Raw genomic sequence first — 24,000 nt, 5'->3', positions numbered from 1 at the left:
TAATGAGAATTATAAATACAATCACACAATATTTATAATCTAACACAGTGGTTCTCGAACTTTTTTCACCAAGTTCCACCTAAGAAAAAAATTGTCTCTCCCTAATTGTGCCACCATAATGACCAGTATTGAAATACAGTAGCGTAGTTGGCCAAAGAAGCATCCACATCACAGCACAGTACAAAAACGAGGCAGAGTCATATTTATATTGACACAATTTTTGATACATTTTGAAATATATGCTGCATGTGCATATGACATATTTGTCAAACCTTTTGAAATCTAAACATTTACTTGTATGTAGATTGCTAGGAAACCTTCTCAGAGGATGTCAAGCTGACAAAACATTGCTGCACTCTGATACAGGTTTTATTCATGGAGAAAGGTAAAAAGCACTGCAGTGTTTGGGTGTTCTGTGTTTGTCTGTGATAATTAGTCTACCGAAATTAAATTCCATACAAAATATGAAGCTGATCGGTCGTTTTTTTTGTCTCGTGACTTGCGGTGCAGCATTCTGAAAAGCTAAGATGTTTTCAACTGGGGAGGCCTGGAATATGCAAGCGCCTCGTGCTGCAGGTCTTACTCATTTTTCTAGCCTGTGGGTTAAATTTGGGCACTCAGGTGTAGATGTATTTTTTTTAAATAAAGGGTTATCATTAAAATAAATGATTGTTCAGGTAACGGTACCAATTGACCAACAGATCGGTGTCGCTCTGTGGCCCGAGGGTTTGGACCACTGATCTAGCGTGTATCTGCTCTGCAAGCACCACGCACCTCTCTCTCTAGTTCTGTGCCAGATTTTTAGCAGTTGATGATGCATTGCACTAAAGCAAACATTCTAAGCACATCGCTTTAATCGTAGGCTTTAGAGAACAGCCAATGCTGACCACATTGGTGTTATCATATGCATCAAATGATTAAAATTGTATTACTTTTTCTTTCATTACTCAGTGATTCCTCCGCGTACTACTAGAAGAAAGCCTGCGTACTACTAGTGGTACACGCACCACAGTTTGAGAACCAGTGATCTAACATATTCAATATGCTTAAAGTATAAAACTAAGTAATGCATATGAATAAATCTATTAATTAAGATCATTAAAATAATAACAATGTAAAAAAATTAGCTAATATCTAGAGAAATAAGTCTGCAAAATAGCAGACAATGTGCTGCAGTTTATTTCGAGGTGTTTTTAGTGTAATATACAACACCAACCCAGACAATATAACACTGCACACTATTAAAAATGTTCATAAAAGTCACTATTTTAAGGTTTAAAGTTGTTGGAAGACCGATTAAGCTCCCATATTGCAATTCAAGAGTGGAAATAAATAGGGGGGAAAAAAAATGAATCACAAAATATGGAAAACTGCTAATTTCCGGATATATCTGTACAGTGTGGAGTCAGTGTGTGGTTAGTCTGTGTATACCTACTGGTTTTCGTGTTGGTGTGAGCTGCACAGTGTGGTAAAACTCCGGCTGGACTCTCTTCTTTACTCTGCGTTTCCTCACGGATGCGCTCGAGTCAGGCTCGCTCTCGACCAGCGGCTTCTCTTCGGACACGCGCGCACGTGCGCTTCTCCTCACATGACGAGGACTGTGACGACACACCTGTCAAACAACGAGCACAACATCTAGCAAAATCCTTTTACACAAATGCAAATATCTCTCTGTGAAGTCCTGTTTTTTTTTTTTGTAAAGATTTAAAATATTACTTGGACACAATTTCTGAAACACTAGCCTATCTGCATCTTAAGATATAGTATATTTTTTATAATATTCAGTTATAGCAGTGATCTTTTGCTTGTGAACATTTAAACTTTTATTTTGTAATTTAGCCTATATTACCCCTGGCATTTTAACTTTTTGTTTTGTTTTGTTCTTTTTGTTACTACAATTGAAGTACACTCAGCGGCCACTTTATTAGGTACACCTTACTAGTAGCAGGTTGGACCCCCTTTTACCTTCAGAACTGCCTTAATCCTTCATGGTGTAGATTCAACAAGCTACTGGAAATGTTCCTCAGAGATTTTGCTCCATATTGACATGATAGCATCACACAGTTGCTGCAGATTTGTCGGCTGCACGTGCATGGATCCAATCTCCCGTTCCACCACATCCCAAAGCTGCTCTATTGGATTGAGCTCTGGTGACTGTGGAGGCCATTTGAGTACAGTGAACTCATCGTCATGTTCAAGAAACCAGTCTGAGATGATTGAGCTTTATGACATGCTGCGTTATCCTGCTGGAAGTAGCCATCAGAAGATGGAGACACTGTGCTCATAAAGGGATGGACATGGTCAGCAGCAATACTCAGGTAGGCTGTGGCGTTGATGCTCAATTGGTACTAATGGACCCAAAGAAAATCTCCCCCACACCATTACACCACCAGCACCAGCCTGAACCGCTGATACAAGGCAGGATGATCCATGCTTTCATGTTGTTAAGACCAAATTGTGAGCCGAGCATCTGAATGTGTCAGCAGAAATGGAGACTCATCAGAGCAGCAACGTTTCTCCAATCTTCTATTGTCCAGTTTTGGTGAGTCTGTGTGAATTGTAGCCTCAGTTTCCTGTTCTTAGCTGACAGGAGCGGCACCCGGTGTGCTCTTCTGCTGCTGTAGCCCATCCGCCTCAAGGTTGGACGTGTTGTGTGTTCAGAGATGCTCTTCTGCAGAGCTCGGCTGTAACGAGTGCTTATTTGAGTTACTGTTGCCTTTCCATCAGCTGGAACCAGTCTGGCCATTCTCCTCTGAGCATCAACAAGGCATTTGCGCCCACAGAACTGCCGCTCACTGGATATTTCCTCTTTGTCAGACCATTCTCTGTAAAACCTAGAGATGGTTGTGCATGAAATTCCCAGTAGATCAGCAGTTTCTGAAATACTCAGACCAGCCCGTCTGGAACCAACAATCATTCCACGTTAAAATCCCCTTTCTTCCCAATTCTGATGCTCAGTTTGAACTGCAGCAGATCGCCTTTATTATGTCTACATGCCTAAATGCATTGAGTTGCTGCCATGCGATTGGCTGATTAGAATCTTGCGTTAACGAGCAGTTGGACAGGTGTACCTAATAAAGTGGCCGGTGAGTGTATTTCAAATTTCTAAAAATTAATAATAATAAAAAACAATGAGCACAACATCACCACAAAACGAATTGCTACGAATTTTTTATTTATTATTACAAAACTGTCTGATGCAACTACTGCAGTTTTTCCCTATCCTAGCATGTTAACTGCGATCTGTTGGTGCTTTATATTAGATGACAAATGTTTATTTATTGTATAGCATGCAATATTTACACAAAAAAAACAACCTAAAAGTAGACTGAATTCCTGAATTATTAATCAGCCACACATGCGCAATGCGCATTTCACGCAGTTGCTTATAGGCTACTATTTCTCATCCAGCATGAACGCACTGCATAACTGACAAGCAAAGCACAACATTTAGATCAAATCTCATCATCTTTATCCATTATCTGCTCTACATTTCTGCTAATGACCTTGACAGACGGAGCAAGAGAAAGAGATTTACCTCAGAGCGAAAATGATGCGGCCGGAAACCAGCTTCTAGAACAAATGGGAATGATTGAAACAAACCCCACATGCATTCAGTCTGAGTATTCAGCACATGACTTTATCTGCTCTTAAAATAAAACACACTTCATTAGCACAAACACACACACATACATAAAATAAGGACACACGCACAAATGAGGTTGACAATTCCTCGCATGCGCTTGTTCTGATGAGCTCATGAAGACACAAATGAATGAAAACCACCAATAAACACCATCCTCAAGCACGTTTTACGCAATGACACGTTATAAACACACGCATTTACATGGCTATATGTCGTATAGGCGTGATGCCTACTCACCGCGACTCCTGGAGCGCCTGGAGAGCACAGATTTTATAGGGATTTTCTCATTGCGGAGCTTGCGGTGCCAACAGCACAGAAAGAGCACGGTGGCGATAGTTCCTATTAAAAGCAGCAGCAGCAATAACACACACTGAAGACTTAAGGGTCTCAATAAGACCAGGAAAGCCGCAGCGATCATTGCGATGTAGGACAGCCACTCCTACACGCGCTTCTCTCTCCGCCCGTGTCTATAAACGAGGCTGTTTGATGCTGTGATGATGATGAGGATGAAGGTCTTCGGCGGGTAATCTTTCATCTGCTGGTGCTTCAGGAATGGAGCCATGACTCAGCAGGAGCCCGTGTTTTACAGCTCGAGCAGGGCAGCATCAGCATCTCAGTGTAGGCACACACACACGGGGGGAGAGAGAGAGAGTCCACGTCATGTGTCCATGCTCACACATTTGATTTGACAAACCCACAAAACCAGTCATGAGTTAGTGAATATGCATCTGAAAGCTGAATAAATTAGTGTTGCATGGTTTGATAGGACAGTCTTTGGCTGAGATGTTTGAAAATCTGGAATATGAGGGTGCAAAATAAAACACAAATCTAAAATCCTCATTAAATGTGCAAATTAAACTCCTCAAAAATCAACACTGGGATTTAAATTGTACAATAGAAAATTGACACAATAACTTAATGAAACAGGATCTTTATTTAATAGGATTTTGGCATAAAAGTCCAAATCTATGGGCTAATTTGGACCCATGTTGTGTTGGTAATTGCCAAAAATATACCCGTGCAACACATATATGAGATATTTGAGAAACCCAGGTAAATGTCTGTAAATATATTATGCCTTTTTTTAATACATGCGTCATAAATAAAGTGCTAATAATTTATGAATTTACTTTGAATCTTCGGTTGGTCTATTTACATAGAAATAAATACAAAAAAACAGTACAATAAAATAAAAGAAAATACACAATAATGTCAATATTTATTTAAAAAATAAATACATTATTATTACTATAAAATATTTTATTATTATTATTATATTTTATTTATTTATTTATTATTATTATTATTATTTTTTACAAAATATCTGCATGAAACAGGATCTTTATTTAATATAGTTTTGGCACAAAAGTTTAAAGCTATAGTTTTGACCGATGCTGTTTTCCCCATGCAACTTTTGGACAATATTTGGCTGAGATACCAATCTGGTATCTGAGTGTGCAAAAGCATCTAAATATTAAGAAAATCACCTTTAAGTTTGTGCAAAATAATAATTAGGTTTTATTTATTTACAATATGTACAATTGTTACAAAATATCTTAATGGTATCTTATTATAATATCTTATTAATATCTTATTATTATTATTAATATTATTATTTCATTTATTTATTTATTTTTACAAAATATAATGGAACATGATCTTTATTTATTATTGTAATGATTTTAATACTAAATAATCTATGATTTTGACACACAATGTTTCTTTGGTCATTGCCAAAAATATTCCCGTGCAACTCAGCACTGGTTTTGTGGTCCAGAGTTACATATTTGAGAAACCCTGGACCTCAAACCAGCCACAAGTGTGAATTTTTGAAGATTGAGATTCATAAGATATATGAGAAAAAAATCTAAATATTGAGAAAATCACCTTTATATGTGTGCAAATTAAGCTCTCCAAAAAATTAAAACTGAGATTTCATTTATGTACAATAGGAAATTAATTAAAAAAAAATATGAAACATAATCTTTATTTAATGTATTTAATAGGATTTTTGACAACTAACATCTGGCAGTCTCAATCTATGGCCTAATTTTTACCCATGTTGAGTTGGTCATTGACAAAAGTATACCAAAATATATCACATTTGAGAAACCCTGGACTACAAAACCAGGCAAGAGTATGAATTTTTGAAGATGGAGTTTTCTGCATTATGTGAAAGCTGAATAAATAAGCTGTTTAAATACGCTGGCATCTAAATCTATCCTTTTGACCAATCTTGTTTTGGTAATTGGGAAAAATAGCTGTGCAACTTAAAACTGGTTTTGCATTATATGAAAGCGGAATAAATTAGCATTGAATGGTTTGAATGGACAATAGTTGGCTGAGATTTAAAAGTCTTGAATCTGAAGGTGAAAAAAAAGTCTAAATGTTGAAATAATCACCTCTAATGTTGTGCAAAATAATAATGAGTTTAAATTTTTGACCAATATGAAATTGGCAAAATATCTTAATGGAACTATAAAGAAATTACCTTTATTTAATATGATTATGGCTTAAAAGTCTAAATCTACAGCCTAATTTTGACTTATGCATGTTGTTTTGGTCATTGCCAAAATATACCCAGGCAACTTAACACTAGTTTTGTTGTCCAGCGTCACATATTTGAGAAACCCTGGACCACAAAAATAATAACAACAGTGATTTTTTTGAACATGTGAATTCGTGCATTATGTGAAAGATGAATAAATTAGAGTTGCATGGTTTGATATGACAATATTTGCCTTGGAAATCTGGAATCTAAGAGTGCAAAAAAAAAAAAATCTAAATATTGTGAAAATCACCTTTATCAGTGCAAACAAAGCTCTTCAAAAATCAAAAACTGAGATTTCATTTATTTTAGCAAATTTTAGCAAATAGCAAATTGACAAAATATCTTCATGATGCATACAATTAAAAAGATAACAATTGTATTTACAGACAATTATACAAATATAAATTTTGGTTAATGAACATACACGCTGCAATTGACCAGGCATGCCATATTACTGTGAAACACAATGTTTTTTATTTTTTTTTTAATGGGGTTTATAACCTTATATAAATGCATTTTGACAGACAGAGCAAGAGAAACATCAATTTACTTAGAGTCTTCAGTTAGTTTATGGTTGTCAATTTGAATAAAAAATACAACAAATAAAATACACAATAGTTTGAATAATTGTTTAAATAAAAATGATGATCAAAAACAAAAAAGCGGCCGACCGTTAGAAAGACTCTTATTTTGACGAGCCTCCTCTTCCTGCTTTGGCTTCTGGTGTCCGCTTCAGATGTGTGCTTGGATTTGGTAATGTTTTGCTAACTTTGCCTCGAATCGGCTTTCAGAAATTACAATTTTGTCTTGACAGTGAATCGTTTGTAAGTAATATAGTTGCAGAATTTCCTTCAAGACGGTAGTTTGGCGTCCTCTCATTGTTGACGACTTGTTTACATGTTTGCACGATTGATAATCTCTGTCGATTTCCTGTCAAATGCGGCGCAAATCCTCATTAAATGAATATTTAACCGATAGTTAAAGTGATAAATGTGTATGTGTAGATAATAAATGATTTATTTTCTGCTGATCAAGCATATTGTATGTATGTGTAACGTTATATATATATATATATATATATATATATATATATATATATATATATATATATATATATATATATATGTGTGTGTATCTGTCTGTCTGTCTGTCTGTCTATGTCTGTCTATCTCTCTGTCTATCTATCTATCTATCTATCTATCTATCTATCTATCTATCTATCTATCTATCTATCTATCTATCTATCTATCTATCTATCTATCTCTCACACTGTGTGTGTGTGTGTGTTGACAGTGATGGATGTGATGCTCCAGAATCGCAGCGGTGATGTTTGAGGATCCGGAAGATGATGTGCAGTTCGTGTCTGTAAGTGTCTTTTCATCATTTCTAGGACAGAGGTTTGGATGTAGGTCTGTACACTGGGGATCTGAATAAATCTAGAGGCAAAGTTGGTTTCATATTTGCACATTCAGGCTTTCTGCTTATTATAATTTCACAAAAGTATTCTTTGCAAATTGTAAATAGGGAAATTATATTAGCAGCCAATGAATATCAAAGTACAACATTAATCATAGTCAATTAATAGTGCTAATGTTGTTTTTAGGTCATACCTGCATGCGATTTTAAATCCAATTTTCAAAGTAGGTAATATTGTAAACAATATAGGAAGCGTTTCACAAGTTCAAAACTTGTTCACACAACAAATTTGCAAATATAAATTAAACTTTTCCTCAGTGTAAGATGGAACATGCGCGCGCGCGTGTGTGTGTGTGTGTGTGTGTGTGTGTGTGTGTATTCATGCTAAGGACGTCACATACACTCCATTTCCAATCACCAAAAACGCTTTAAAATCTGTGTGAAATTAAAATTTGCAATGTTTATTTTGCCAGCACAAATTGCTATTTTTTTTAGTGGAACAATTAATCTGTGTGGCTCAGTTTGATACTTTGCTAGCGACAGTGGAACCACATATTAAAAAGAAGACCACCAATTTCTGAACCAATTGATCCTAAACAGAGACTGGCACTTTTCGGCCCTGAAATGTCAAAACATCTCTCAAAATGCCTTTTCAGATGTGAAAAATTGAAAAGATTTAACCTGATTCGAATTGTTTTATGATGGACGAACGTTTCGGAAGTGTGTCTATCTAATTGACACAATGTTTACGAATTTATTTTTTAGCATGCGAAAATAGCTGATAAAATGTTGGACTTTCTGTGTGCAATATCCTTTACTCTTCATCATCAACAAGATTTCTGCAAAAGCCCTGTAGGATGATGAAGACCACAACTCCCATGATTCCACACTGAGTCACAGAGTCATCAAATTACGCTGTTGTTAGTTGTGAATACACGCCCTCTAGTGGCCAGAATGACACACTGTGTCTTTAAACAGCACTGTTGAATTCAGCTTAAATGGTGTTGTTTAGGAGGCTCCTCTCAGACCAGTGCTGGAATGCATTGACCTGCTGAGTGACGGAGATGATGAAGACGATTTACCTGCTGCAAACACGGTAAAGTTTCTACTAATTATATAAGTTAAATAAAGTCAAGTTCAGCTCACTGTCAGGCGGCTTCAGACCTGTAGTATTTGTACTGTTTAAAACAAAAGATGTTTTTTTTTTCTTCTGACAAATACATTGCTGTTTTCACTTAAATCGATTATGAAATTTTAACAGCAGATGGCGCTCTAGGCTAGTTTTGTAAACAGAAAAGTGCTTTAGGCTAGTTTTAAACAGCAGATGGCGCTCTAGGCTAGTTTTTAACAGTAGGTGGCGCTCTAGGATACTTTTTACCAGCAGATGGAGCTCTAGGCTAGTTTTTAACAGTAGATGGCACTCTAGGATAGTTTTTACACCAGATAGAGCTCTAGGCTAGTTTTTAACAGTAGACGGCGCTCTAGGATAGTTTTTAATAGCAGATAGAGCTCTAGGCTAGTTTTTAACAGTAGACGGCGCTCTAGGATAGTTTTTAACAGCAGATAGAGCTCTAGGCTAGTTTTTAACAGTAGACGGCGCTCTAGGATAGTTTTTAACAGCAGATAGAGCTCTAGGCTAGTTTTTAACAGTAGACGGCGCTCTAGGATAGTTTTTAACAGCAGATAGAGCTCTAGGCTAGTTTTAACAGTAGATGGCGCTCTAGGATAGTTTTTACACCAGATAGAGCTCTAGGCTAGTTTTTAACAGTAGACGGCGCTCTAGGATAGTTTTTATCAGTAGATGGCGCTCTAGGATAGTTTTTAACAGCAGATGGCGCTCTAGGCAAGTGTTTAACAGAAGATGGTGCTCTAGGCTAGTTTTTAAAAGTAGATTGTGCTCTAGTTTAGTTTTTAACAGCAGAAGGCGCTCGGCTAGTTTTTAACAGTAGATGGCACTCTAGGCTAGTTTTTAACAGTAGATAACACTCTAGGATAGTTTTTTTTAACAGCAGATGGCGCTCTAGGCTAGTTTTTAACAGTAGATAACACTCTAGGATAGTTTTTTTAACAGCAGATGGCGCTCTAGGCTAGTTTTTAACAGTAGATGGCGCTCTAGGCTAGTTTTTTACAGTAGATGGCACTCTAGGATCGTTTTTTTAACAGCAGATGGTGCTCTAGGCTAGTTTTTAAAAGTAGATGGCGCTCTAGGCTAGTTTTTAATAGTAGATGGCACTTAAGGCTAGTTTTTAACAGCAGACGGCTCTCTGGGCTAGTTTTTTACAGTAGATGGTGCTCTAGGCTGGTTTTTAACAGTAGATGGCGCTCTAGGATAGTTTTTAAAAGCAGATGGTGCTCTAGGCTAGTTTTATTGAGTAGATGGCGCTCTAGACTGGTTTTTACCAGTAGATGGTGCTCTAGGATAGTTTTTAACAGCAGGCGGCGCTCTAGACTAGTTTTTAACAGCAGATGGTGCTCTAGGATATTTTTTTAAAAGCAGATAGCACTCTAGGCTACTTTTTAAGAGCAGACGGCGCTCTAGACTAGTTTTTAACAGCAAATGGTGCTCTAGGCTAGTTTGTAACAGCAGACGGCGCTCTAGGCTAGTTTTGGACAGCAGACTGCACTCTGTGCAAGTTTTTAAACAGCAGACTGTGTTCTAGGCTAGTTTTTAACCTCAGGCGAAGCTCTAGGCTAATTTCTAACACCAGAGGACACTCTAGACTATTTTTTAAACAAAAAATGGTGCTGTAGGCTAATGTTTTACATCAGAGGGAGCCCTAGGCTAGGTTTTTTATACGGTAAACAGTGCTCTAGGCTAGTTTTTAACTGCAAAAATCAGCACAGGGTGAATAAAAACGACCCAACAACACACAAACAGGGTTAAGTATATGACTGAGTCCAATGCTGTTGAACTGTTGTGTCTTTATTGGTGACTGATGATGGTTTGCTGTGTGTGGTGTTCAGATCGAGCAGCAGGTGGACCGCCAGAGAGCTCATGCCGTCTCCACACTGGACAGACTGGCTCAGCAGGTCGCGGTGGAGAAACAGGAGAGGGCCGAAAAGAGGAAAGCCTTCAAGGTTTGACTCCTCTATACACTTAGAGAAGCCATATTCTTGCACGGACCATTTATTTGAGGTTGAGTTAAAAGATTGTACATGACTCTTTTCAGTGTTGTTGTTTTTTTTTGTATGTATTTTATGTTTATTAAGAAAGGAATATGATTGCATGTTATATATTGTATATTTAGTATAGGTTTTGCCCTGAACATGACATGGCAAAGCAGATATGGTATTAAAGCATAAATAAATCAAATTAATTTGAGGTTAAGTGCTGACGTATGTTTCTAGAGTCTCTATTTTCTCTAAATGCTTACCTGTTAAAATAAATGATGTACCCAGAAGCCAGATCTGCCTTAAAGCTTGAAAGAAATACAGATTTAATATTAATATTGTAGTAATAATCAATGTCAACTGATTTGAAAGTGCATTTTTTTGTCTATATCACCCAGCACTCCTACTGCAGTATTTTGTATTTGTTTTGTAGGAGAAGATGATTTCGCTGCAGGCACAAGGACGCCGCGAGCTGTCGGTCAGCCATGATAATAGTGCAAGCGGCGATGCCAAACGATGTGTGGATATTTGGCTAAAAATGCCAGGTAAGTAGTGTTCTTCTGTCAAGGGATAGTTCACCCAAACCAGAAACCCTGTTCATTTATTCTCCCTCAGCCCACCCAAGATATAGGTGTTTGCTTTTCCTCAAGAAGATTTTTAGAGGATGTTTACATTGTCATATACACTTGAAGTCAGAATTATTAGCTCTCCTGTATATTTCCCCCCCAATTTCTGTTTCACAGAGAGACTTTTCTCAACACATTTCTAATCATAATAGTTTTAATAACTCATTTCTAATAGCTGATTTCTTTTCTCTTTGTCATGATGACAGCACATAATATTAGACTAGATATTCTTCAAGACACTAGTATTCAGCTTAAAGTGACATTTAAAGGCTTAACCAGGGTAATTAGGGTAAAGTTAGGGTAATTAGGCAAGTCATTGCATAACAGTGCAATCCAAAATAAATATTGGTTAAGGGGGCTAATAATATTGACCTTAAAATGGGTTTATAAAAAATTAAAAACTCCTTTTCAAGCCGAAATGAAACGAATAAGACTTTCCCCAGCAGAAAAAAAATGTTAGTAATACTGTGAAAAATTTCTGAATCTGTTAAAAATCATTCGGGAATTATCTGAAAAAGAAAATTGACAAGAGGGCGAATATTTATGATTTCAACTGTATATAAATGTTCATTTCTTCTGTGCCGCTCAGGACTGCAGCCGGGCTCCATTTATTCAGGCTCTCTGTGGAAGCGCAGATCGGCTCCTCCTGCGGTGAGATTTTCTCCTCAGAGCTGTCCGGTCATCAACTGCGGACGAGTCTACGACAATATTCCTCTGCTTCAGGGACATCTCAAAAGGTGTGGGGTTTTTTTGCTCTGAATGTGTACATGTGCAATTTCATTTATGTAATTGTACATTTAAAATGTACAACTGTATACATAAAATTAAATTAAAAAATTTTTATATATATATATATATATATATATATATATATATATATATATATATATATATATATATATATATATATATATATATATATATATATATAAATTTAGAGACCCTTAATAAAAAGGGGGTGCACCGATGTATTGTTCACTGATTTTTATGGATATTGGATTAATGTAAAGCTATCAACAATAATATAGGAATATAGAAAGGCAGACACTGATAGTTTATTAAGTACATGAAGGGAAATGAGCTGCATCTTTTTTGAATAATCCAATCTCTCAGCAAAAATCATTAAAGGGGACATATTATGCCCCTTTTTCAAGGATAAAATAATAAAATGCGTCTCTGAAGTGTGTGAAGTTTAGCTGAAAATACCACACAGATAATGTTTTATACCTCTGAAACTGCCCCTTTTAGGCTTTAATGCTAATCGTGTGGTGTTTTGGTGACTGTCGCTTTAAATTCAAATGAGATTGTGCTCTTTTCAGAAGAGGGCGGAGCTATAAATGCATGTGTGCCAGCATAGTGACAGATTCTAAACAAGACTAACGTCCTATGCTAATGAGGGAGAGATGGTCGCTATTGGGCGGGGCTTAACCCCTCTGATGACACGTGCGAAGAGAGAATGTCAATCAAAGTGTTCTGTGTGTACCCTGTGTAATTTCAGGTTTGATCATTCACCCTGTGACCCCACCATCACCCTGAAAGGCACCGCACCATCCATCTATGCCTGTTTGGCCTGTGGAGAACACTTCTGCTCCCAGGAGACATGGAAACAACACATGCAGTCCAAGGTTTTCCTTCATTCATTAATTTTCCTTTGGCTTCGTCCCTTATTTATTAGCGGTCACCACAGCGGAATGAACCGCCAACTATTCCAGCATTTGTTTTACACAGCGGACGCCCTTCCAGCCACAACCTAGTACTGGGAAACACCCATATACACTCATTCACACACACACACACTCCTTATAAAAGTGCTTTTTGCATAATAGGTGCCGTTTAAAGCTAGTGCTTGACTGTCTCACCATGTTAAAGAAGTGTGTCTGCTTCTGTCTGCAGCTGTCATCGGATGGTCACCGTCGCTCTCAGATGTATCAGATGATCGTGGGCTTCGCCTGTCCCTCCTGCTACTTCCTCTTCAACAGCAAAGACGAGTGCTGTAAACACATGAACGCAAGAAAACACAACCGTCAAGTCATTTCTCTTACCGGTGTGTGCGACCTTTTTTATTAAGATTGGCAAGGTTTATTTTACTCCAGCTATTTGTGAAGGAAATAACTCTGATTTCTATTCAATTTAAGGTAAAATGTAAAGTAAGATCGGCGGGAAAAAACATGTATACTAAGGTTTTAACTACATTTTGGATGCAAACAAAGTAAGAAATCAAAACCAGGGATTTAGGCGGATATCTTTAAACGGTGGTGTCCAAAGTCGGTCCTGGAGGGCCCGTGTGCTGCTGACTTTAGCTCCAACTTGCTTCAACACACCTGTCTGGAAGTTTCTGGTATATCTAGTAAGAGCTTGATTAGCTTGTTCAGGTTTGTTTGATTAGGGCTGGAGCTGAACTCTCCAGGACACCGGCCCTCCAGGAACAAGTGTGGACACCCCTGTCTTAAAACATGAGTAATCTATAAAGAACATTTTGGGTCCTTTTTACATGACTAATGAAGTTTGTATGCTGTCTGCTTATGTCCAGTACTACTGCTATCCACAGGTGTATTTATATTTAAATTTAATTTAATGCAGCATTTAATTAAAATCAGTGCAGAATTCATTTGAATTTAGTGCAGCACAACACATTGCATGTTTGTCCTTTGGTTCTGTAGTTTGTTTCATTTTCTTTTGTCTTCTGTTGTGTCTTTTTCATTTTTCAATGAAAAAAACAAACAAAATTGAAACCAATTCATACTATTAATAAAAATATAATAACAACAACTCATTAAAGCTGAAATACATTTTTATTAAAATATTATATTATATATAAAATGAGTTTTATTCCAGCATCGAGAAACTATTAGTCATTTCTTTTATCAATGGTTTAAATTGGATTGGTTTCTTGTTTTTTTTTATAATAGAAAACAATAGAAAATAATACAGATTATAGATTATAATACCACTGGTTACAGCTACAGCTAGTGGTTTAATTTGGACTGGACAATTTTGGGTCACACTTTATCTTAATGAATAATTCTCTCTATTAACAAACCAATAACTAAGGTTTTTAGCTCAGTTATCTCCTAATCTGCTGCTTATTAATAGTTATTATAGTAAAAGTTGGGTTTAGGTATTGGGTGTGATTAGGGATGTAGAATAAGATCATGAAGAATATGTGCTTTACAAGTACTAATAAACAGCAAATATCTTAATAATGGGGTATATGCCGGAGCATGCTAATAGGACTTTTAATTTGCTATTTACCTGCTATTAAACTGTATGCCATTGCAAAATTGGCGCGTTTAAGGTCTATATTCTTTAAAAATCAGCAATCTCCACTGGCTGAGTGATATCTGATGTAAAGTGGGTCTCAGATTGTGCAAGAAGCACTGCATTAAATGACATTTCCACCGTCATGTCTTTATAATATGAGCATTTATTTTAGCCCAGTATATTCAATGGAGCTTCTGCGCTAGTTTGCTGATTCTAACGAGCGCGTGCGAGTAAACGGCTTTTTGTCTCGTTTTATGCTTGAGCAACTAAATGAATGCCAAAGTCTGTTTAACTGAATGTATTTTAACTACATTACAACATCAATGCTGTTAAAGGAACCGTATAAAATGGAAAAAAACTCACAATAACAGCTCACCGGAAGTTTATCAGTATGGGAACAACACTAGCTTGACATATACCCTATAGAGAGGTAATAAGACACTAGTTATCTTTCTTTCTTTCGTTCTAAAATGTCAAATTACGTGTCTGTCAATATTGCTTTGAGTGTCCAGAAAAGCACAATATAAATGTAAGGAATTATTATTATTATTATTATTTACTTTGAACACGTTCTTGAATCTGTTGTTTGGTGTTTTGTCTTTCAGAAGAGAAAGCATCAGCAGTGCCTGTTCCTGTGCCGCGCTTCGCTAAACAGCGTCTAATCGCTCTCTGTAAAGACATCGGCTTCAGCGTGCGATGCACAGTCTGCTCTCAGCGGCTCAACTCGCACATGGAGGCCACCGCACACTTCAAGTACGCTTACACTGGGTTCCATGGCTTAAATTTACATGATGCATGATACTTTTTAAAATATATATCCAAAATCCACTAACCCTAACAGCAGTGAGGCTTTAATATGGTGTGTGTTTTATTCGACTGCACTGAGCAGCGTAATAACAGAAGTCTAGAATGTGTTTAGTATGATTAAACAATGCTGCTTCTTCTCTATGTAAAAACCCGGAAGCGCTGGACTGTGGCATAATAAAAGCAATATGGATATCATGAGCGCTTAAAATGCAATGAATGAAGTTATTATTATTATTTCAACTTTTTTAAGGAATATTCAATATTAACATCAGTTAAGGGCGACATAGCGTCTCAGTGGCCAACACTGTAGCCTCACAGCAAGAAAGTCGCTAGTTCGAGTCGCGACTGGGTCAGTTGGTGTTTCTGTGTGGAGTTTGCATGTTCTCCCCGTGTTGGTGTGGGTTTCCTCCGGGTGCTCCGGTTTCCCCCACAGTCCAAACACATGCGCTATAGGGGAACTGATTAACTAAACTGGCTGTAGTGTGTGAGTGAGTGTGTGAATGAGTGTGTATGGGTGGGGCATCTTCTGTGTAAAATACATGCTTTAATAGTTGGTGGTTCATTCCGCTGTGGCGACCCCTGATGAATAAAGGGACTAATCTGAAGGAAAATGAATGAATGAACGAACATCAGTTAATTCAACTAAACTCATGATGAAAATTACAATAGCTTTTATTAATCTTAGCTCATGTTAATTTCTTAGTTAATGCCTAATAGTTTGTTAAAATCCTTTTATTAAATGCAGTTAATAGCCCCTTTCACACATACAGACCTTTCCGGAAAATTGCCGGCAGTTGTATGTGTGAACAGGTCCTTTTTGAAAATACCGGTAAATTCGTTCTGGCTATTTTCCGGAAAGAGAAGTTGTAACATTACCGGTAATTTGCTGGAATGCTGCGCTGTGTGAATGCAGAAGGAAGATTGCCGTAATAAGCGCGTGCACATCTAGAACATGCTCACGTGAGACGTCTGCTTTAGCCAATCACAACAGTCAGACGCATTTACGTCCGCGCGGTTTGTGAGGATAAAAGCCTTTGAATATTTTTCCAGACACATTTAGCTGCTAGAAGTTAGTCAGATCACGTTTATATGTTCTTCTTAATGCCAACTGTGTAAATAATCATCGATAAGATGCTTATGATAAGCCGCTGTTTGTTTACCTTCAAGCTTTGCGTGTGCCTGTGAAACAGCCTGTGAGCGCCTGCACACGCACATATTATGAACATCGACATGCGAAAGTGATCCTGCGGAAGTTGTTCACAATATTGATCATCCACAGAGTTTGTAATTTAGTCAAATGTTTACAAACACAAGCGCAGCCGTTTAAAGCTCATTTGTGGTGAATGATGTCAGAATTTGCCGGTATTTTGGAATGGATGTGAGAATGCTGTTTTCCGGAAAATTTCCGTAACATCCTCGCCTGTGTGAACAGCGCTTTTTTGAATATACCGGTAAAGTCGTTCCGGAAATTTTCCAGAAATTTACCGGTATCACTGTGTGAAAGCGGCTAATAACTACTCAAATGCAGTTGTATTTTGCAGCTAAAGTAAAAGTAAAAAAAAAAAAAACTAAAAGTAATTAGACTGATGGAACATGTGGGGTGTTTGGAGCATACAAATCCTTTATTTTTTTTTTTATTAAAGATAATTAAGTTCAATGATTTGGTTAAATTTAAAACAGCACAATTTATGTTTAAAGCTAGGAATAAATTACTGCCAAAATGCATACAAAAGGGGGATATAATCTGAGAGAAGAACAAAATTTTAGGAGGTTGAAAACCAGGACAACTTTAAAGAGTTTGTGTATGTCTGTCTGTGATGTGAAATTATGGAACAGTCTAGATCCGACTGTCAAACACTGTCAGGATAATTATCAATTTTAAAAGTTGCATAAATGTATATTATTAAAGGAATATAATGATGAAGGTGATTGGAAAAAGGATCAAATGAGAAAGGCATGATGAAATTTTAATTAATGGCTATTTGCAGTACTATGTGTTTGTGTTTTCTTTGGGTCTATATGTTATAAAATGTAAAGATAGAAATGGAATCAAACATATAACATGTCAAAGATGCCAAAAGGATCAAATATGTCTCATGTAAAAAGAAGAGATAAGTAAAAGAAGAAATAAGTTTAAGTAATAGATAAATGATGTATGTGGTAATGTGGTGGGAAAATAATAAGCTTGTGCTTTATCCCGCTCCATTTCCACCATGTTGAAATGTATTTTTTGTTAATGATATTTTATGTATTATATTTTTGTTCGAATATAAATAAATAAATCAAATCAAAGTCAATATCGTGATATTACTGATTATTAAAGCTGCAACAAGAAAATTTGATTCCATCATAAGCCTAATTACCTTTTATATTTTTATTGCATGCTGAAATTAATTGAAATTAATAAAATTGGCGCTACAATTAACATGCAAAATTGACATCCAGTTTTATTGTGTGCTAACAAGCTCTTGTGTTTCCCAGCGTGCACTGCAGAGACGGCTGCGCTATCGCTACCGCAGATCAAACCGTTGCAGACATGATGAAAAAGATGGCGGTCGTCGGTCACTGCATTTCCTGTCCTGAAGTGTTTCTGAGTTTGGATCAAATGCAGGAGCACAAAGAGCGAATGAAACACGACGTGGAGAACATCACACTCCTAGAGCGCGCACTTTTGCACTACAGCAACCACTGCGAAACCAGAACCAATCAGAAGAGAGCGTCAAACGAAGACCATTCAGCCAAACGAAAGAGAGCTGAAGACTCGGATTCGCAAGTCAAACGAGAAAGAAAGCATTCGAATGTGGCTTGGTTTTGCGAGTGCGGCCTTCGCTTCGTTGAAGAAAACCACGCAAAGAGACACCAGCAAGCCGCCAATCAGATCTTTCACAAATGTGCAGTGTGCGGGAAACTAACCGGCGAATCCTCCATCGCGCGCTTGCATATGAGTCGTTTCCATGGTGGCGCGCATCTATCCAACTTCCTGTTTTACTGTAGGAAGTGCAAAGTGGAAATGCCCAGGATGGAGGATATAATGGCGCACGTTAGCGCTAGCCATCAAGGACACAACTACTATGAAGAACGAGAAGATAGCGGCAGCGTAATTGATCAAATATCGGCAAAACCATCAACCAGCAAAGAATGTGAACCAATCAGAAGCGTCTCCCCAAAAAAGACAGAGTCGTGGCTTTGTCGAATGTGCGAGGATTTGTTTGATTCGGAGAAGTTGGTACGAAAGCATTGCGGAGATTTGAGCAGCCATAGTTTCCAGAGGTTTGCATGCGGTCACTGTCCGCAGAAGTTCTTCAAGGACTCGACTCTACGACGACATTGCGCTAACGAGCATAACGGTGATGTAGCGTTGCGCTACTTTTGTGGGCTTTGCGATAGCATGCTGTTCGATACCGAAAACGAGTTCCAGGTGCACTACGACAATCTGCACAGCCAAGATTACTACCGTTTGGAAACATCGACAAATCATTCGCAAAATGCACCGGAAGTCATTGTTAATAATAGTAACACGAGCGATTCCCAAACATGTCTTTGCATGGGATCAAAGAAATCCAGAGAGGAACGGAAGCCTGTTTATACAAACTGCATGAAGCAGTTGGCTGCTGAAAACAAATGCAGATACCGATGTCGCAATTGCGCTAAAAGCGCTCAGAGCTACGCTGAGATGAAGACGCACATCTTGTTGAAACACAAAGGAAATGGGAAGAGTTTTGATGTCGTGTGCATGATCTGCTCTCAGAGTCACAAAGATGTTCCCAGTTTTCATGCACACCATCATATACATCACTGCCAGGCAGAACCGTGCACTTATTCCCGACCCGATGCAGAGGAGAAACGAGCCTCCGGTGTGAACGATGCAGAGGAGAAACGAGCCTCCGGTGTGATCAACGCAGAGGAGAAACGAGCCTCCGGTGTGATCAACGCAGAGGAGAAACGAGTTTCCAGTGTGATGAACGCAGAGGAGAAACGAGCCTCCAGTGTGATGAACGCAGAGGAGAAACGAGCCTCTAGTGTGATGAACGCAGAGGAGAAACGAGCCTCTAGTGTGATCAACGCAGAGGAGATCTTCCCTCAGAGTAACGGTGAGCTTTTAGTGTCTGGATGGAGATCAAGCTTCTGTTTAATGATGTTTAATCGTCAGTCATGACTAGGCCCACAAAGTATCTGTGCGCGCAAAATTCCACAGATGATACAAAACATGTATTTTGTATGTAATCGAAAACGGCACTAAATTCCAACAAGGTGTGGACTACTAATCTGAAGAAACTCTTAACAAATACAAATTGTAATGTTTAGATTTGTGCCATCTTTGATGACTGTACTTGGCCTGTGAGTGATAATATTAATCTTTTTTTTTTGTTTTGTTTTTTTACAGTTGAAGAGGCTGAAGATGTAAATAATGCCATTGCCTCAGGTGTTCTCGATGTTAAAAAAGAGACCACCGTTTCACAAGACGATGGTGAAGGAGATGACGGTAGGTTTTCACTTTCCTCACTTGTTTACACTGAAAAAAAAATAATAATAATAAATAAATAAATATATATATATATATATATATATATTAAAAAAAGAAAACAAAAGTTACTTTTTACACTTTTTAGGGTTAAAAGTTGTTGGAGGAAAGATCAAGGTTCCATAATGGAACTCTAAAGCAGAAATGAACAGGAAAAAAAAAAAAGATGAATCATAAAATACGGAAAACAGTGAAGAATCTGAAATATACAAAGCAGTTTTGTTGCATAGATATTTAAATGTGTCTACAATTTCTACCATTTATTCATTCATTCATTTTCTTTTCGACTTGGTCCCTTTATTAATCTGGTGTTGCCACAGCGGAATGAACCGCCAACTTATTCAGCATATGTTTCAGCCGCAACCCATCTCTGGAAAACATCCATACACTCTCATTCACAAACATACACTACAGACAATTTAGCCCACCCAATTCACCTGTACCGCATGTGTTTGGACTGTGGGGGAAACCGGAGCACCCGGAGGAAACCCATGCGAACGCGGGGAGAACATGCAAACTCCACACAGAAATGCCAACTGACCCAGCCAAGGCTCAAATCAGCGACCTTCTTGCTGTAAGGCGATAGCACTACCTACTGCGCCACCCAATTTCTACCATAAACATGTTTTATATCTATAAATCTATATAAATAAACATTTTCTCAAATATATGCATGCATGCGTGTATTATATATACAGTTGAAGTCAGAATTATTAGCCCCCTTTCAATTTTTTCTTCTTTTTTAAAATATTTCCCAAATGGTTTTTAACAGAGCAAGGAAATTTTCACAGTATGTCTGATAATATTTTTTCTTCTGGAGAAAGTTTTATTTTTTATTTTTTTTTGCTAGAATAAAAGCAGTTTTTAATTTTTTAAAAACCATTTTGGGACAAAATTATTAGCCCCTTTAAGCTAATTTTTTTTTTCAATAGTCTAGAGAACAAACCATCATTATGCAATAACTTGCCTAATTACCCTAACCTGCCTAGTTCACCTATTAATCTAGTTAAGCCTTTAAATGTCAATTTAAGCTGTATAAAAGTGTCCTGAAAAATATCAAGTAAAATATTATTTACTGTCATCATGGGAAAGATAAAATAAATCTTTTATTAGAAATAAGTTTTTAAAACTATTATGATTAGAAATGTGCAAAAACAATCTTCCCTCCATTAAACAGAAATTGGGGAAAAAAATAAACAGGGGTAATAATAATACAGGGGGGCTAATAATTCTGACTTTAACTGTATATATATATATATATATATATATATATATATATATATATACATAATAAATATGCACAGTACACACACTTCAGTTGTCAAAACAAACTTTTCTTTTTGGATGCGATTAACCGCGATTAATTTTTGCCCAGCATGTAGAATGCAAGATTGTGCACCTTTTAAAACAGTAATTATTGTGAAAAGCGATGTACAATTAGTCTGAATTAAATTCTGATATACTGATAAGCTGATTAAGAAACATTTCGAAAAAAATTTTTTATTTAAATTGAAAAATTGTAACATTAAGTTTATATCAGCATTAGCAAATCAACTACACTCAAAATTATTTTGCAGCTTGTCTAAACTACTTGGGTAAAATGAGCTGAAACAACACAAATCTTGCGATATCATTATTTTTTTGGGACAACTTAATTGTTTTATGTTCAGTCCACTTAAATTTGAGTTACGTTAACTTGTTAGATTTGTGTTCGGACTACCTGAATGAATTGTGTGGAATACAGTATTTTTTACAGTGTTAAAACTAGAGTAAATTGAGCTGAAATGACACAATTATTGAGATTTTTTTGGGACAAATTATTTCTTTTTATATTCAGCCCGCATAAATTTAAGTTGCATTAACTTATTGGATTTATATTGGGACTACCTGAATGAATTGTGTGGAACCCAGCATTATTTACAGTGTTTAAACTACTTGAGTAAAATGAGCTGAAACGACACAAGTCCTGAGATTTTTTTGGGACAACTTAATTGTTTTATATTCAATCCACTTAAATTTGTTAAGTTTACTTAATTAATTTGTGTTGGGACTACCTATTGTGCGTAACCCAGCCTTTTGTACAGTGTAAGCACATGGAATACATGTAAGATTAAATTTCAGTGCTCATTCGTCTTCATCCTCAGCTAAATTTGACGAGGACATGAAGCAGGCTGTGGCCTTGAGTCTGAAGGAGGCCAGGAAAACTGCAGATCTGAGAACGGGTGCGTCACACCATCACCAATTCACTATCTGAACACGTTTTTTTGCAACAATAGTGCTAAAGTTCTGCTATTTCTGTTATTTCCGAACAGTGTAGAGGCTGTACTGAGAGTTTCTGTGAGCGTCTCACTTCATGCATGAGTCAATCTGAGCTTTATTTTGCTAGTTTGTGTAGCAGAAAGAAGATTAGTGGTGTTGGTAGGTTTCTTTTCTGTGATTATAAGGGGTTGTAGGTGGGTCTGATGAGCACATGTGTGTGGGTGGTGCTGGGTTTGGGCGTAACATCACTCATGCTGAATAATGTCACTGCAACAACACTTTTCTATGAGTAGTCACTGGATGGATCCATTTTCATATTTGATTATTGTTTTTAATTGATATATGCATTTTAGATATTTTTTTTAAACTAATAAACATTTATGTTATTGGTTTTAGTGTAGTTTATGTCTTTAATTGATCATACTTCACATTTAAATGGCAAAAATAAAGTATTATATCGAAGCTGTCACTCTTTAAATACAACAATTGCTGCAGTAAATATCTTCGATACACTGAATAAAATGTGTAATCACTGAACATTTAGTAAATTTGATCTCTAAATGAGCATAAATACATTGCTTGTTTTAAATTAATATATAAAATGTGGATTTTTGAAACCAGTAAACATTGATGTTATTATTAGTGGACTTCAATTGATCATACTTCACATTTAAATGGCAAAAATGCAGTATTTTATTGAAGCGGTCACTCTTTAAATATAGCATTTGCTGCATTTTGTGCCATTAAATGTCTTTGTTACACTAAATAAATTGAGCAATCGCTGGATGCATGGAATCAATCAGTAAGTTTGACCACTAAATGTGCATTAATAAGTTGCTTGTTTTAAATTAATATATAAAGTTTAGATTTTTGAAACCAATAAACATGCATGTTATTGTTTTTAGTGGACGTAATGTCTTTAATTGATCATACTTCACATTTAAATAGCAAAAATTAAGTATTGAAGCGGTCACTCTTTAATATAACATTTGCTGCATTTTGTGCAACTAAATGTCTTAGATACACTAAATAAATTGAGCAATCGCTGGATGCATGGAATCATTTAGTAAGTTTAACCACTAAATGTGCATTAATAAGTTGCTTGTTTTAAATTAATATATAAAATTTGGATTTTTGAAACCAATGAACCAGAATGTTACTCATTTTAGTGGCTTTAAAACCTTACAAATTACAAAAATTAAGTTGCACAGCTTTTTATTTTTAAGCTTTCACTCTTTAAATAAGGCATTTGCTGCATTTTGTGCCATTTAAATGTCTTAGTTAAACTGAGTAATCACTGCACTGTAATTAATGATTAGTTGGCTTAAAATAAGCGAACCTGTTGCTTTAAAAAGCAATTAGTTGACTTTACTTTAATAAAGTGAGTAAACCTGTTGCTTTAAAAGCGATTAGTTGACTTTACTTTAATAAAGTGAGTAAACCTGTTGCTTTAAAAGCGATTAGTTGACTTTACTTTAATAAAGTGAGTAAACCTGTTGCTTTAAAAGCGATTAGTTGACTTTACTTTAATAAAGTGAGTAAACCTGTTGCTTTAAAAGCGATTAGTTGACTTTACTTTAATAAAGTGAGTAAACCTGTTGCTTTAAAAGCGATTAGTTGACTTTACTTTAAAGTGAGTAAACCTGTTGCTTTAAAAGCGATTAGTTGACTTTACGTTAATAAAGTGAGTAAACCTCTTGCTTTAAAAGCGATTAGTTGACTTTACTTTAATAAAGTGAGTAAACCTGTTGCTTTAAAAGCGATTAGTTGACTTTACTTAAAATAAGCGAGTAAACCTATT

At 36.5% G+C, this 24,000-nt stretch overlaps 4 protein-coding genes across 42 annotated transcripts in view; 1 reads left to right on the top strand and 3 right to left on the bottom strand.

Annotated features, from left to right (window-relative positions):
* The window catches only part of dst (dystonin), a 291,360-nt gene extending 287,096 nt beyond the window's left edge, over positions 1-4,264 (bottom strand). For 21 of the 28 annotated variants that reach the window (XM_073920444.1, XM_073920447.1, XM_073920445.1 and 18 more), the window contains exons 1-3: positions 3,884-4,264; positions 3,539-3,573; positions 1,436-1,612 (exon numbers count right to left, since the gene is read on the bottom strand). In XM_073920444.1, coding sequence (XP_073776545.1) covers positions 1,436-1,612; positions 3,539-3,573; positions 3,884-4,064 — 393 coding nt within the window. In that variant the 5' untranslated portion in view covers positions 4,065-4,264. The remainder of the gene's footprint in view (positions 1-1,435; positions 1,613-3,538; positions 3,574-3,883) is intronic. The other 7 variants (XM_073920442.1, XM_073920471.1, XM_073920473.1 and 4 more) reach the window with 1 other exon arrangement.
* Positions 1-24,000, bottom strand: part of nrxn1b (neurexin 1b) — a 799,620-nt gene that overhangs the window by 84,242 nt on the left and 691,378 nt on the right. The gene's annotated exons all lie outside the window — the stretch shown is intronic.
* znf451 (zinc finger protein 451) overlaps positions 6,913-24,000 on the top strand; it is a 17,505-nt gene continuing 417 nt past the window's right edge. The window contains exons 1-13 of one of the 9 annotated variants that reach the window (XR_011005870.2): positions 6,913-6,950; positions 7,491-7,562; positions 8,626-8,709; positions 10,578-10,691; positions 11,158-11,269; positions 11,940-12,087; positions 12,849-12,975; positions 13,244-13,394; positions 15,217-15,364; positions 17,900-19,509; positions 19,803-19,901; positions 22,085-22,162; positions 22,258-22,358. Coding sequence is in view for 4 of the 9 variants with exons in the window: in XM_001923135.8 (XP_001923170.1) it covers positions 7,524-7,562; positions 8,626-8,709; positions 10,578-10,691; positions 11,158-11,269; positions 11,940-12,087; positions 12,849-12,975; positions 13,244-13,394; positions 15,217-15,364; positions 17,900-19,509; positions 19,803-19,901; positions 22,085-22,162 (2,710 nt within the window). In the remaining 5 variants the exon portion in view is untranslated. Of the gene's footprint in view, positions 7,022-7,490; positions 7,563-8,625; positions 8,710-10,577; positions 10,692-11,157; positions 11,270-11,939; positions 12,088-12,848; positions 12,976-13,243; positions 13,395-15,216; positions 15,365-17,899; positions 19,510-19,802; positions 19,902-22,084; positions 22,163-22,252; positions 22,359-24,000 lie in introns of all 9 variants that reach the window. The other 8 variants (XR_222069.6, XR_011005872.2, XR_011005871.2 and 5 more) reach the window with 8 other exon arrangements.
* Positions 10,820-24,000, bottom strand: part of rab23 (RAB23, member RAS oncogene family) — a 41,476-nt gene continuing 28,295 nt past the window's right edge. The window contains exons 9-10 of one of the 4 annotated variants that reach the window (XM_073919580.1): positions 13,210-13,341; positions 10,820-11,032 (exon numbers count right to left, since the gene is read on the bottom strand). The gene's annotated coding sequence lies outside the window, so the exon portion shown is untranslated. Of the gene's footprint in view, positions 12,106-12,385; positions 13,127-13,209; positions 13,342-24,000 lie in introns of those variants that run through there. The other 3 variants (XM_073919579.1, XM_073919577.1, XM_073919578.1) reach the window with 3 other exon arrangements.

The sequence above is a fragment of the Danio rerio genome, chromosome 13 (assembly GCF_049306965.1).
Source record: "Danio rerio strain Tuebingen ecotype United States chromosome 13, GRCz12tu, whole genome shotgun sequence".
In the NCBI taxonomy this organism is placed as follows: Eukaryota; Metazoa; Chordata; class Actinopteri; order Cypriniformes; family Danionidae; genus Danio; species Danio rerio.
The sequence above is the reverse complement of the archived record's forward strand: the minus strand, read 5'-3'. Positions and strand labels throughout refer to the sequence as shown.